At 60.8% G+C, this 15,060-nt stretch overlaps 1 protein-coding gene and 1 pseudogene across 1 annotated transcript; one reads left to right on the top strand and one right to left on the bottom strand.

Moving 5' to 3' along the window:
• Positions 1 to 2,339: 2,339 nt before the first annotated feature.
• LOC144277594 (galactosylceramide sulfotransferase pseudogene) lies at positions 2,340 to 3,899 on the top strand (annotated as a pseudogene).
• Positions 3,900 to 4,633: 734 nt separating this feature from the next.
• On the bottom strand, positions 4,634 to 14,797 carry ATG4D (autophagy related 4D cysteine peptidase). Its single transcript, XM_077838485.1, is given in 12 exon segments — positions 4,634 to 5,071; positions 5,562 to 5,681; positions 5,768 to 5,844; positions 6,343 to 6,421; positions 7,044 to 7,192; positions 7,450 to 7,514; positions 7,731 to 8,064; positions 8,647 to 8,820; positions 9,526 to 9,609; positions 12,661 to 12,751; positions 12,753 to 12,962; positions 14,672 to 14,797. Coding segments are annotated over 11 exon segments (1,473 nt in total). The 5' UTR covers positions 12,879 to 12,962; positions 14,672 to 14,797; the 3' UTR covers positions 4,634 to 4,897.
• Positions 14,798 to 15,060: the final 263 nt, after the last annotated feature.

Consider the following 15,060-nt stretch of genomic DNA (forward strand, 5'->3'; position numbering starts at 1 on the left):
GCTATGGGTGCTGGGCCATGGCTACCCTGTAATTCAGTGCCCAGCTCTTGCCATGGGCAAAGGCTCATAGTGGGCAGGCTGGGATGAGACACACCCCCCCCCAAAAAAAAAACCAAAAAAAAACCGCAATGCTGGTTTGGGGCCAAGGGCTTGCTCATTCTCCCCAATGGCCACACACCTCAGCAAGCAAAGCAAGGGGGCTGCTGCTGCTGTTTCAGGAGCCCCTCCTGGACCAGGCTGCCATTGTGCCAGGTGCTGTACATGTGGGTGTATTACAGTCGTGTCCAGGGGCACCCACATTGTGCCAGGCACTGTACGTGGGGGTGTATTACAGTAGTGCCCTGGCACACCCCCATGGTGCCAGGCACGTCACAAACCCAGAACAGGCCCGGCCTCATAGATATTAAGGTCAGAAGGGACCATTATGATCATCTAGTCTGACCTGCACAACGCAGGCCACAGAATCTCAGCCACCCACTCCTGCGATAAACCTCTCACCTATGTCTGAGCTATTGAAGTCCTCAAACCACGGTTTAAAGACTTTGAGGTGCAGAGAATCCTCCAGCAAGTGACCTGTGCCCCATGCTACAGAGGAAGGCGAAAAACCTCCAGGGCCTCTTCCAATCTGCCCTGGAGGAAAATTCCTTTCTGACTCCAAATATGGTGATCAGCTGAACCCTGAGCATGTGGGCAAGATTCACCAGCCAGATACCTAGGAAAGAATTCTCTGTAGTAACTCAGATCCCATCCCTCTACATCCCATCATAGGCCATTGGGCCTATTTACCATGAATAATTAACATGATTTTGTCAATTAATTGATCTTTATCTCATCATACCATCTCGTCCATAAACTTACCGAGTTTAATCTTGAAGCAAGATAGGTCTTTTGTACCCACTGCTTCCCTTGGAAGGCTGTTCACTCCTCTGAGGGTTAGAAACCTTCCTCTAATTTCAAGTCTAAACTTCCTGGTGGCCAGTCCATATCCATTTGTTCTTGTGTCCACATTGGTACTGAGCTTAAATAATTCCTCTCCCTCTCCGATATATTTATAGAGAGCAATCATATCTCCCCTCAGCCTTCTTTTGGTTAGGCTAAACAAGCCAAGCTCCTCAAGTCTCCTTTCATAAGACAGGTTTTCCATTCGTCGGATCATCCTAGTAGCCCTTCTCTGTACCTGTTCCAGTTTGAATTCATCCTTCCTAAACATGGGAGACCAGAACTGCACACAGTGTTCCAGGTGAGGTCTCACCAGGGCCTTGTATAACGGTACTAACACCTCCTTATCTCTACTGGAAATACCTCGCCTGATGCATCCCAAGGCCGCATTAGCTTTTTTCCCGGCCATATTGCATTGGCAGCTCATAGTCATCCTGTGGTCAACCAATACTCTAAGGTCCTTCTCCTCCTCTGTTACTTCTAATTGATGCGTCCCCAGCTTATAACTAAAATTCTTGTTATTAATCCCTAAATGCATGACCTTACACTTCTCCCTATTAAATTTCATTCTATTACTATTACTCCAGTTTACAAGGTCATCCAGATCTTCCTGTAGGATATCCCGGTCCTTCTCTGAATTGGCAATACGTCCCGGCTTTGTGTCATCCACAAACTTTATTAGCACACTCCCATTTTTTGTGCCGAGGTCAGTAATAAAAAGATTAAATAAGATTGGTCCCAAAACCGATCCCTGAGAAACTCCACTGGTAACCTCCCTCCAGCCTGACGGTTCACCTTTCAGTATGCCCCGTTGTAGCCTCGACACACTCCCTGGCATTTAGTGGCTGCTGGGGCAGTTCTCCCAGGCAGGGTTTTCACAGGAAACAGCCAAGGGCTGGGGCACCCTCCCTGCCATGGGAGGGCCAGGCCCTGAGCCCCCCAGCAGCTGGCTGGGCCCCAGGCTGAGGGCAGCAAAGCCTACCACCACCACGCTAACAAGTGGTGCAGGCTGGGGGTAAGCACCAAGTGCCCCCGCTCTGGCCTCGCCAGCATGGCCGGGCACACAAGGCCTTGAGGGCACACAGGGCCTTGAGGCCAGCCACTAGTGACACAGGACCACTAGGCAGAGGATAGGGGTGCGGGAGGTTTACGAGGGAGCAGCACAACCAGGGCCCCAGGCTGGCACTCAGGACACCTGGGTTCTATTCTCAGGGCTGCAGGCTGAGTCCCCTCCCCCGCCTGGCCCTTTCTCCCATCCTGTCCACCAGTCGATTCAGACTCAGCTCCGTGGGGCTGGACCTGGCTGTGCAGCACCTGGGGGCCCTGCTCCAGCAGTGAGGGCCTCTAACCCACCCCCTCTCTCCCACCACAGGGAGGTGGGTAGAACCAGCCCCCCTGAGATGCTGCGGGGGAAGAGCTCCGGCCACCCTCCCCCCAGCGTGGTGTTCGTGAAGACCCACAAGACGGGCAGCAGCACCCTGCAGAACATCCTCTTCCGGCTGGGCGAGCGGCATAACCTCACCGTGGCCTTCCCCCGCTACACCTACCAGTTCGCCTACCCCCAGCGCTTTGCTGCCGCCTTCGTGGAGCCGCTGCCGCCGGGCACCGCCCGCTACAACCTGCTGCTCAGCCACCTGCGGCTGGCAGCCAGTGAGCTGCGCCAGGTCATGCCCCCAGACAGCCTCTACCTCACCATCCTGCGTGACCCCGTCCGCACCTTCCAGTCCGTCTTTGCCTACTACCGCAGCACCGTACCCGCCTTCCGGCCCCTCGCCAACCACACCCAGCCCCTGGCTGCCTTCCTGCAGGCCCCAGCGCAGTACTATGACCTGGCCGACACGGGCAACGGGCTGGCCAGGAACCCCATGGCCTTTGACCTGGGGCTGGAGGCCGGCGGCGACGAAGGGGGCAGCCGGTGGGACCGGGAGCTGGAGCAGCTGAACCGGACCTTCCACCTGGTGCTCATCGCCGAGCACTTCGACGAGTCCCTGCTGTTGGCGCGGGAGCTGCTGGGGCTGCGGCTGGAGGAGCTGGTCTACGTGCAGCTCAACGCCCGCCAGGGGGCCGTGGACGAGGCGTTGGCCCCGGGGCTGGCGCGGCAGATCCGGGCGTGGAACTGGCTGGATGTACGGCTCTACCGGTATTTCCAGGCCGTGCTGTGGCACCGGGTGGAACGTTACGGCTATACGCGCATGAAGGGCGAGCTGGATGCCCTGCGCTCGCTGCTGCGGGAGACCCGGGAGACCTGCCTGGCCGGGGAGGCCGTGGGGCCCGAGGAGACAGCAGACGAGCTGCGGCCCTGGCAGCCTGACACTGCTGCCATCCTGGGCTACAACCTGCGGCCCAGCCTCCCACCGGCTCAGCACGCCAGCTGCTATCGCCTGGTGCTGCCGGAGCTGCGGTATCACGCCCACCTTTACTACCGCCAGTACGGCAGGGAGATGTGCTCCCTGCCCTGTGGCTAGTGGGTGATAGGCCAGGGGGCTTTGATAACCCACCCGTGGGGCCCAGAGCAGCAGCCCAGCCCCCTGGCACTACAGCCCCCCTCTGAGCCACAGCCCGCGAGCAGAGCAGGAGGCAGGAGAGCTGGGTTTTCTTCGCTGCTTTGTCGCTGCCCACTTCTCGCTCCGGGCCTGTGACTCCCCACCCTTCGCCTAGCTAGAGGGTGAGCCCTTCAGGGCAGCGCTCGGGACTGCAAGCTCAGTGTGGGTAGCGCCCAGCCCAACCCCTCTCCCCTGCCCCCTGGGGGCTGAGCAGCCAGGAGCCCCGCTCTTAGCCGGATCCACAGGGCGCTGCTGTAGCACACGCTGGAGAAGCTGGAAGTGGCCCTGACACACCCTATGTCACCCGCACTTTCTCCTTCCAGCAGGACTTTACCCGAGAGGCCCAAGGAGCGCCTGACTTCGGGGGGAAGCATCCCCGCACACTGTGTCCTGAGCTGGGGCCACCCACAATAAATAAACCAGGTCCATTCAAAACCAGCTGCCGTGGCTCATGTTCTGACACCGCTGCAGGAAGAGCCTGCTCCATTGGGCTGCCCTGGGCTAGGGGGGAATGGGGCAGCTGCCCCAGAGGGGTGCTCAGGGCGGTAAGGAGAGTTCCCTTTCTTAGGGGGTTTCCAGAGCCACCCCTCACGACACACGTTGCACATAGCTGGTTTGAGTCTCGTCCTAAAGCCCTCTCAGCCTGCCGCCACCCCATAAGCCATGGGGCCCCTGGCTCCAGCTTTCCTCTGTGCCAGGGCTGGATTAGGGCAGTGGAGGGGCTGCCTGGTGCCCCCACAGTAGCCCTGTGGCTCTACTGCCGGGACAGCCCTGGGGGAAGGGCCTAGCCCCTCACATTTGCTAGTAACCACCTCCCGGCTCGGAGGCCTAGTCTCATTCCCTGTGGTGTGAGGAGTGATGCACAAGGGCAGCAGTCTTGTGGACAGCAGTGCTAGGGTCCCCTAGGGGATGCAGGTGTCCCCCCACCCCACAGAGTCAGTGCCTGCGGATGGCAGCTCCCTCTGGGGACAGGCTGCAGCTGGGCCATCTGACCTCTGCACTCCGGTTCAGAGGGACAGCGGGGTCCTGCCCTGGCAGCCCAGGAGCCGGCAGAGGGCAGAGCCAGACTCCAGCAGGAAACCACAAAGGACCTGCACAGCAGTTGATCAGCTTCAGGGGGTGCTAGATCCCAGCAAAGTAACAGGCCCAGCCTAGGTGAGGGCACCGCTCTCCCCCGAGTGCCAGGGATTTATTCCAGTGTAAATTGGGAAGTACAGTGTGCAGCAGGGCTCTCTCCAGTTCGCCGGCTGCCTGTCCCCACGGTGTGTGTGTGTGTGGGGGGCTGCCCTCGGGCAACGGCCCAGCGCCCCCGCTGCACTGCCAGTGTTGTGACATGGTGTGCGGGGCAGCCAGTGGCCCCCGCCATGTCTCTATAAATAAGTAATAAATAATGGGGCGCAGCCCCCCCCCCCCGCTCACAGGAAGACGAACTCGTCCGAGCTGGGCTTCTTGGCCTTGCTGCGCTTGGGGAGCTGCACGGTCTGCTGGGAGAAACGGGAGCACAGCTCGGCCAGCCCGTACTCCTGCGCCTGACCCTCCGTCACCGTGAACATGGGGTACTTCTCCTTGGCCGACGAGGAGTTCAGTACCTGGGGGGCAGAGGGCCGGGGTCAGAGGGCCACGAGAGGGAGGCAGACACCCCACCCCCTTCGCCACACACACGTTATCTGCTTGCAAAATCCACGCGGTGCCCCCCTGCTCCCAGCCAGCACCTCAGGGAGCCTGTGCTGCAAGTGGCAGGGAAAAGGCTCAGGGCCAGGCCATTGGAGGCGCCAGCCCCTTGGCTTGGCATGGCGGGTTCTCTGAGCCCTCACCCGCATGGGCGAGCGTTGGGGGAGGAGAACGGAGCTGCCCTGCCCTGTTCTGACCAGGCAGGATCCAGATATTGAGGCGGACTTAAGTCTCCGCCAGTGGCAGGAGGCAGAATCCACACGGCACTTTTCCCAGGCAGGTGCCCGCATCCAGCACGGGGGCTGCGGGAGGGCTACATCCAGGGCGTTCTGGGGCCCTGGCAGAGCGCACCCCCCAGCCGGTCCCCACTCCAGCTGGCACCAAGGCATTGCCCGCTGCAGCCCTTACCCTGGTCAACACCGAGCACAGCGTGTCCAACTCCTGCCCATCGCGGGCGTAGAAGCCGATGGTGCAACTGGGATCCATTTTGCTGAAGGCCATTTTGCGGGGTGAGCTGCAGTGGAACGACTGGGAGAGAGAACGTGTACACGTGTTACTCTACGGAGCCAGCCCCTGGCAGCAGCTGCCCCCCCCATCCACCGGCTTGTACCGACCTCCAGGGGGAAGTTCTTTTTGGTGGTGTCCACAACGGGCTGGCAGTAGTGGGGGTCCAGGTACAGCAGGAAGTCGTCTGGAAGGCAGCGGGGAGGTGGGGAGAGGAGAAGCATCAGCAGGAGCTCAACAGCCCCTCCCTCAGGCAGTCCGGATCACACCAGCCCCAGCAGCCAACCCAAAGTATTGCAATTCAGACCTTCTGCGGTGCCACATGGGAGCGGCGGTTTGGTTCCCTCCTGTTCCCCCTTCTCCTATGGGCCAGGCTTCCCAGCCAGACTACACCTCCCATGATATACTGGGGCCAGGGACGCCCAGGAGACAGCCACCACCCCTCACCACAGGGAGACTGTGGTGCATCATGGGAGCTGTAGTCCAACCAGGAAGCCAGGCCTCGGGAGGAGACTGGGAGGCACTGCAGCAGCGTTTCCAAATCGGAAACTGCGGGTGTTTCCATTTTTTGCCAAGAGGCCGGAGATTTCCCACGGGAAGAGCCTGTTTTCCGTCCGGCAGCTCCCGCTTTGCTGCCCCGAACATGCCAGGGATGGGCACCGGGCAGGAGCTTGCGGGCACATACCTTGGTAGCCCACGAAGTAGAGCGAGTGCTTGGGCTTCCCGCCGATGATCCCGATGCAGAGCTCCAGCTTCAGAAGCTCCTGGAGGGGGATGGAAACACAGGGTGGGGGGCTCAGCCTTGCTATTCACTTCCTGCTGCCCCACCACGGCCGTAGCCCTGCCCCCAGCCCTGGTCCTGGGGCGGGCGTGGCCTGCCGAGGCACACAGCAGGGATCCATGCAGCTAAACGTGGGGCTGCTCTCCACTATGGAGCTGGACGGGGGCGTCACCGAGAGGACTTCCAAGGAGACGGGGCTTACCCCAGGGCCTCAGGAGGTTCCTACACTGGGCCGTGTCTCGAGGCAGCTTGACGTACCATGCCAGAGCAGCTGGCAACACAGGGACTGAGAGGAAGGACGGGCAGGGTGCTAGCCTGGGACTTGGGAGACCCAGGTTCAATTCCCAGCTCTGACAGACTCCCTGGGGCACCTTTGGACATCCCTTAGCCTCTCTGTACCTCAGTTTCCCCATCTGTGCCATGGGGATAATAGCATTGCCCTGCCTTTCGGAGAGCAGTGAGGAGAAATACATTAGAGATTGGGACAGGCAGATACTTATGTGATGGGGGCTGGACAGCTAGGGACTGCTGGACAAGTCCTGCCTCCCATTCCTTCCCCCACCAATCAGGGTCCCCCAGGTGTTCAGGCCCCACCCCTGCCCTACCTTCACACAGTCTACATAGACAGGATTGAGGGTCTCCCCGCCCAGGCGCATGGGCACCAGGATGATGACAGCTTTCCGCTTGGCGCCGGGATCAGGCACGGTCCGGCCGTCGCTCCCCGACACCAGCCTCACCACGTCCCCCTTGTACACTGAGCGGGTCACCAGACAGAGGGGAGGGGGGTTAGTCACTGGCAGCCTGGCACCACCCTAGACACCAGTAGGGTCTGGCTTCTTCTGCGGGGGGGCGGGAGGGGGTCAGATCCTAGCCTGGGGCAGGGAGAGACCCCCAGCCTCTAGGTGTGACACCCGAGAGTCAGAGCGCCCCCTAGCTCGGGTGTCCGTGGAGCACATCGGTTTTCAGCCACAGGCTACCCCATCACCACAGCACCAGCCTGGGGCAGCTCACCTGTGCAGTCCTGAGATACGTAGACAGCCAGGCTGCTGCCTTCTGAACAGCCTTCGACCGCTTTCCTGCAGGAGATGGAGGGGAAGAGAATGAGCGTCCTGCGGCCTGGCCACGCCCCAGCCCAGCTCCGCAACTGGGATCGGAAAATGCCAGGCTCCGTGGGAGTGGAGATTGCAGGCCGCAGGCTTGTGCTTCAGGAGAGCTCCCATGTCATGCCCAGGGCCGCCCCGGTGGAGTCAGCATGGATTGATCCCCGGTGCTGGGGGCCGTCATCAGCTCACCTGACAATGTGGGCCGCAATGGAGGGGCCGTACCAGTCCCCGGCTTTCTTCCCTGAGCTCCTCCCCAGCTCCACCAGCCGGTGGATGCCGAAGGGTGCCTGAGGGTGATCTGCGAACCATGAGACGATCGTGCGGTGGCTGCGCTCCTTCTCCAGCTCCTGGGGGCTAAGGGGGCCCAGAGGGGCCCAGATGCCCCAGTGGTCCCTGCCTCTGTCCACGGCGAGGGTAGGCAGCTGCTGCAAGCCAGTGCTGCCAGGCCGGGCAGGAGAGACAGGCTTCATGGGGTCCATCTCCACCAGGCTGGTGGTGAACAAGGCATCGGGCCAGGTCCAGTCTAAGAGTAACAGGAGAGGTACAGGCGACGTGTCCCACAAGCCTGCCCTGGGGGGCGCAGGGTCCACACGTGGCATGATGCCAATACCCCTCTCCAGGGGCCAGAGCTCAGCCTGAAAGTCACTCATGGAGTCCAGGCCAGAAACGCACTGTCCTCCTGGAGAGCCGACGCCTGGGTTCTGTTCCTGCCCCTGCCAGTTTCCCTCAAAAACACCCACCTACGTTGTGAAAGGCTGAGTGCTCTAGGGAGGGGCTAGGCAGGGTATTACCAACAAGGGGACATGACCCAGGGTGCTCGGAGCGCCGGCTGCTCCCTCCAACCCAGCAGCCAGAGCAGCTGTGGCCTGCGCTGAGCATGTGCAGTGTCTTGCCCCTAGCTCTTGGGGCAGGAGAACTCTCCCCCGCGGGCAGACGGTCCCACTGCCACCTCCTGCAGAGTGTCTTAACCCTTCCTCTGAAGCTCCTTTACCCCTCCCACATGCCACCTCCCAGGGCCTGGGCACGGAGCCGGGAGCCCTGGGCACATGCTGGCCAGCCTTGGATTTCTGCGGCATCCACCAGCAGCCCCTGTCCCCACACTCACTCCTGCCGAGGAAATGCATGAGGAGTCCCTGGGCGAGAATCATCTGCCCGCTGCGCAGCATGCAGCCCCAGCCGCAGTCCGTGGTCCACACGGTGCCCTCCAGCTGCTGGAACTCCCGGCGGTAGGTGAGCCAGATGCGGGAGGCAAAGTCCTTCTGGAACCGCTCCACGTCCTCTGCAGGAGAGACCCCCCCCCGCGCCCAATCAGCCACAGCGGGGAAGGAGGGACCCCTGTTCAGCCACGGACCACCAGACATGTATGGGGGGGCCTCCCCACTCAATCCAGGGGCAGGGTAGCAACACAGAAAGGAACCCCACTGTCACGGTCCCATCTCTGCCAGTGGCCAGAGGGGGCGATGTTAGCACTGAGCCTTATCAACAGGAGAGAGCTCTGGGCCAGGGCTCCCAAACATTGGGGATTAAGGTGTGTGATGGGGGCAGGGGAGTGGGATTCCACGTAGAGCTGGGTGGGAAACGTGTCATCCAACACAAATGTGAGATTCTGACACTTTTCCCCTCCCCAAATCGGGAGGGAGAGCCAAGATCTCAAGGGAAGAGTTTTGGTTTGGGTCACTGCAAAGGCTTTGTTTCCATCCACTGGGGGCGGGGAGAGGGGTTGTGCTCAAATTAGTTTGAATTTATAAACAAAATCGGCACGAACCAGGAAACCGGAACTGCTCATTTTGGAAACACCAAACCCAACGGTTTCCACAACTCAGCAGCTGCCTCCCTTCTCCCCAAGTTTGGACAAATCAGCTTTCTCCGGCTAGGAAACGGTTCACTGAAAAATCCCACCCAGCTCTGGTTCTGGGCATTTGGCCAGACGGGAGCTAGGCAAGATGGAGTCATGGCTGATCTCTGCGCTAACTCGGCTACTCACCCTCCACCTCAAAGCAATAGACATGGCCAAAGAGGTATATGGGGGACAGCTTGCTGAAGTTGGTTTTAGTCTTGACCGTCCATCCTGGGAGGGGAGAAGCAGAGAGAAGTGAGCAGTGCCCTCCCGTCCGCACTCCCTTCCATTCCCAGGCCCTGACCATCAGAGAGTAGCCAGCTCCTTCCTCCTGCTAAACCTTCACATCCCCAGCAGCCAGGGTCAATAACCCACAGCTGTGTTCCCATGCACAGGGCATGGATTCAGCCAGTGTACAAAGCTCTGATGCCCTGGCTGGCTGCCCTAGATTTCCCTGCCACGGGGCATTATCCCAGGTGCTCCAGAGGTGCCCTGTCCTCAGTATCACGTCCTGACTGCAATCAGTTCAGGTCGGCACCATGTACTCAGCTTGGGGGGGTCACTTGGGGGTAGGGTTGACTGAGCCCTTGTGTCTGCAGCTCTGGTTGTGTTTGCCACCTGCCCGTGTGCATGTCATTTAAAGGAGAGAAAATGCCAGCAGTCACACCTTGGTGCAGTGGTACAAAGAAAGCCAGACCGGGTCAAGGGGCAGCTGAATCCTGCCACGCAGCCTCGCCAGTCAAACCCAAACCAGTCCTCTGGCCAGCTCCCTCAGGAATGCTGCCTCCACTTGCTGGCTGGGCCATGGCCCTCCCACCCCTTTACTTTGTTGCTCTAGGCTACAGCCCCTTGGAGGAAGTGAAACAGGCAACAGTCAAGAACCGCGCCTTGAAATTCCCTCTGTGGGTGGCTCCAGGAGCTGTGATCAGCATTTGCCAGCAGCACGCAGCAGGTTGTTAGAAGCAGCCATGTTAATTGCAGCACTGGTCTAGACAAAGGGTGGGGACAAAAGGCGCTGCTTATTTCTCCTCCACTCTCTACGCTGGCTTCCCACACTGCTGGCTCCAGATCAAGGTCTCGGTCCTTAGCTTCAAGGGGTTCGCTTCTTGGCCTGGGCCCAAGATATCTAAAAGACCATCCAAAGCTCCAGAGGACCCTGGTCGACAGCTCCACTCCCCGGCACAATAGAGCGCTGTGCCCTAAGGGTAAGGCTTGGCTGGGCAGGAGAGAGTTTTCTCAGAGGCCACTCCCTGGTGGTGGAACAAACTCCTCGTGGAACGAAGGACCTTCCCAAACCTCCCACCTTCTGCTCCAAATACAAGGGGCATTTCGATGACCTGCCTTTTCCAACACAGAGCAGCAGGGACATTTCAAACCACTCTAGAATGCTACCAATACACGCCACATCACTGCATGGGCTGCTCCCCGGGGTGGGGGGGGGACTAACAGGTGACAGACACGTAATCTCATTGCTTAATGCGCGCCTGGGAGGAACTCAGAGAGCACAACAATGAGCAGCGTAAAAGCCTGTAGAGAGGGTGTGTACACCAGCTGGGGCCAGGAATACCTCTCAGCTCGCACAGTCTGAGCTCTGCATTTCGCTCACCTGCTCCGTTCAACATGCCCACTAACAGCCCTCTATGGTCCTGAGGCACCTGCCTCCACCCGTGGGAGTCCCTGCACTCTGCTTTGATCCTGGCCACTCACAGGGCTGCAAGGTAGCAACTGCTTCAGGGGTTTGTGGTGGGGGGATTCTAGGGACTTTCTTTGAAACACTCCTGCATTATCCCCTAGCCCAGCCACACCAGGGCCCAGGAGTCACATGGCACAGCAGGAGGAGCCTGATCCTCCTTAAGGCAGGTGACCTTCGGCCAGGGCTCTATAGGAGTGAAGCTGTCCTCCCAGGACCTTCTAACTGCCAGATCCTAACCACCCAGAGGAGAGCAGGACCAGAACTGCCTTTGTTGACATGCTGATGCAGCAGAAGTGTTGCAAAGTTTATCAGCAAGATAAAGTGACTCTCACATGCAGGCAACAGGCACCCACAGGAGGAGGAGGGTAGGTTTGAGGTCAGCTCTCGATGCCCTGACACAAACACAGCCAGCACTGGGGGGGGGGGGGGGGGGGGGAAAGGAGTGTGGTCTTTCCAGCCACGTCAGCAGCCAGCGAGTTGAAGGAGCCCTTGATCTGCCAGAATTGACTGAGTTACAGGAAGAGAAACCTGCACTCAGCTGCAATGGGGAACCCCACCCCCTCCATTCATGGCGAGGTTTCTGCTACCCAGCTAGGAATGGGACTCGAAGCTGTCCTGGTTAGAAACAGCATGAATGATGGGTCCAGTTTGTAGCCATTACCCTAGACATTCCCCATTTCTTAGGGATCCCCCTAAGCCTGCAAGACATGTGGAGGCACTGACTGACTGATCCTCGCCACCCTCCTGTGCTGTGGGTGAGCCGTTCGATCACTGTATTTCACCGCTGGGGAAGACAGAGAGGGTTAAGTGACTTGCCCTGGGCCCAGAGGACATCAGTTTCAGGGCTGGGATTAGAACAGGAATTTCGAGGTCCCTGTTCCAGGTGGACTGAAGTCTTCAGGTCACAACACAGCTAGGGCTGAGCATGGGTGGAAGCCCAGCCTTCCAGCAGGGCCACTGGCTGGAGTCCAGCCGGCAGGATTCTCACAAACATCAAGGCCTGGCTTGCTCATAGGCCTAGACTTGCCACAGCATCCAGACACACCCACAGAGACCGTAGACAACCTGGACAGGCTGCTCCCCCATGGCCAGGAGCAGGAGTTTTCTGACACAAGCACCAGGGGTATCGACATGGGAATCTACAAGACAACTAGCAGATCGCAATGCACCAACCTGCCTGCTGCCCACAAACCAACAGCTGCCACGCCCCAGCTAAAGATCTGGGGGAAGAGCCTTTTCAACACACAGCCACGCACGTCCCTTTACCATCACCACAACAGGCCAGAAGCGACCTGCAACAGGCTGCTGCGCCGGCACAGCTAAACTAATCCAGGCCAAGCACTCCCAGGAGACCAGGAGCGGAGGGCAGCTTAAAGCCCCAGAGACAGCACATTTTGGGGCAGCCCCAGTTCCAACACAGACACGTGACATCTCATCATTCTCTTCCCCGCTGGCCAAGCCGCTCCCGGCACATTTGAAATCCCAGGTGCACTGACTGGGCGGCAAGTCAGAGCAGGATGCAGATCTCCTTGCCCCGAAGGCCAGCGCAACAGCGAGCCAGGCAGTACCCAGGTGGCTGGGGCGCTCACCGTATTTCACGTTGTTCCAGGCTGAGAGGAGCTTGCTCTTGATCTTGTCCACCTCGTCAGGTTCGCTGGGCTGGCCGCTCTGCGCCCCCCCCCGGGAACAGCCCATTGCAGCTCCCATCCTGGCTCCCGGCCCTGGGGTTAAAGAGCTTCCTGCCATCTGAATGGTGCAGCTTGTCCTGGCTGACGTACTGCACCGAGGCAGGCGAGATGGAATTCATTTAGAAGGCGGGACAGGCGCAGACGGTGTTCTCAGGGTGGCGGGGCCGGGATGCAAGTGCACGTGCATTGCCAGGAAAGCAGAGCTGCTGAGCGACCAGAGACAAGGGGTTATTTTCAGGGAGGCGGCGGCGGCATTTGGATACTCACTGTTAGCACAGAGGGGTGAATGTCACCCCCTCCCCGCACCCTGTCACTTCCCCCAGGTCAATGCTGCAAGAGAAGGGCATTTGAACGCGGGCTGGGCTGCTTGACACAGCACAGGTGAGCGAGAGGCCCAGGGAACAAATCCAGGCATCAGGGCAGTAAGTCAGTGCAACACACCAAGCCAGGGCAGAGCAGCACAGTTAGTAGTGGGTAAGGCACAGAGGGAAGCCTTCCGTAGAGTCCTTTCTCCCCACAGCATTTTCCTGCCCCACACCCTGTCCCACACCTCTCTACAGCAGGGATCTTGCCTCACCTTACACCCACATGCCCCACCCCCCACGGTGCTGTCCTCACCCTACCCTCTTTCCATACTGGGCACGCAGGGAGAAGCAGCTTCCTGCCGCACTGGGTTGCGGGGGCTCTCTGAGGACTGCAAGCCCTGGACACCCTGGTCCTCCCATCACCTGACCTCCCGCAGGCACCTCTGCCGGGGGAATCCCTTCATGGTCCCCTCCACAGCCCTGGCACCCCCAGCCAAGACTCTTCACCACCTTTCCGCCATGCAGCTATCCAAAGAGAGCTCTCATAGCCCCGAGTCCCACCCCAGACACAGCCCAGAGCCAAGACCTACCCCTGGCACTCCCCCAAACCTGCCCCACACCTGCATAGCCCCGCTGCTCCCCACCCAACCGATGCCTCGTAGGCAGCTCTAGCACCCCACAGCCAAGGCCCTGCTCCACACCCGAGGGGCCCCCCTCCCCAAACCTACCAAGCCAGGAATTGCCTGAGGTCCCCTGACAATCGCCTCACAGAGGGACCCCCACAGCCTGAGCTCCCCACTGCCTAGCCCAGGCTGTCCCCACACAGCCCACACGCTGAGCCCCTCCAACCTGAAAACAACCCATAGCCCTGTCCCAGTGCCACCCCCCACAGGCCTGTTGGGGGGACTCCAGCCCCTCCCCCCTGCAGCCCTGTCCGCAGCACACCCCCCATAGCTCAGGACTTCCCACACACCTGCCCCACAGCCCTGCCCCCTAACCGCAGCCCAGCGCTCCCCCACAGCCCTGCCCCTTAACCGCAGCCCAGAGCCCCCCCACAGCCCTGCCCCCTAACCGCAGCCCAGAGCCCCCCCACAGCCCTGCCCCCTAACCGCAGCCCAGAGCCCCCCCCCCACAGCCCTGCCCCCTCACCGCAGCCCAGAGCCCCCCCCCCACAGCCCTGCCCCCTAACCGCAGCCCAGAGCCCCCCCCCACAGCCCTGCCCCCTAACCGCAGCCCAGAGCCCCCCCCCACAGCCCTGCCCCCTAACCGCAGCCCAGAGCCCCCCCCCCCACAGCCCTGCCCCCTAACCGCAGCCCAGAGCCCCCCCCACAGCCCTGCCCCCTAACCGCAGCCCAGCGCCCCCCCACAGCCCTGCCCCCTAACCGCAGCCCAGCGCCCCCCCACAGCCCTGCCCCCTAACCGCAGCCCAGCGCCCCCCCACAGCCCTGCCCCCTAACCGCAGCCCAGCGCCCCCCCACAGCCCTGCCCCCTAACCGCAGGCCAGAGCCCCCCCCCACAGCCCTGCCCCCTAACCGCAGCCCAGCGCCCCCCAAATAACCCCCCGTCGCGCCCGGCCCGCAATAAGCCCCCCACGACCCCGGCCCCACCTGGGCGGACTCGGGGCTCGGGCCCGGGCCGGCTCCGCTGCTCACTCGGTCCCCGGGGGGGGCCCCGCGGCTCCCCCACCTCCCGCCGCCGCCATCTTAGCTCCGGGCCAGAACCCGGAAGCGGCCGGCCCCTCTCCGGGCGGAAGCGCCTCCCTGCCGGCGCCTTACGTCACCGGAAGTAGCGTTGCCAGGCGACGGGGCGAGTCCCTGGGGTCAGCGGGGTCTCGAGGGGGAGGTCGGGGTCAGAGGTCAGCGGGGTCTGACAGGGCCGGAGGTGAGAGGTGACTAAACTATGATGGGTCGAAAGGTCAAGGGTCACTGGAGTTTAGAGGGCTTCAGAGATCACCCAAGCAGCAGGGGTCAGGGGTCACCTAATCAGAAGAAGTCAG

The sequence above is a fragment of the Eretmochelys imbricata genome, chromosome 20, assembly GCF_965152235.1.
Source record: "Eretmochelys imbricata isolate rEreImb1 chromosome 20, rEreImb1.hap1, whole genome shotgun sequence".
In the NCBI taxonomy this organism is placed as follows: domain Eukaryota; kingdom Metazoa; phylum Chordata; order Testudines; family Cheloniidae; genus Eretmochelys; species Eretmochelys imbricata.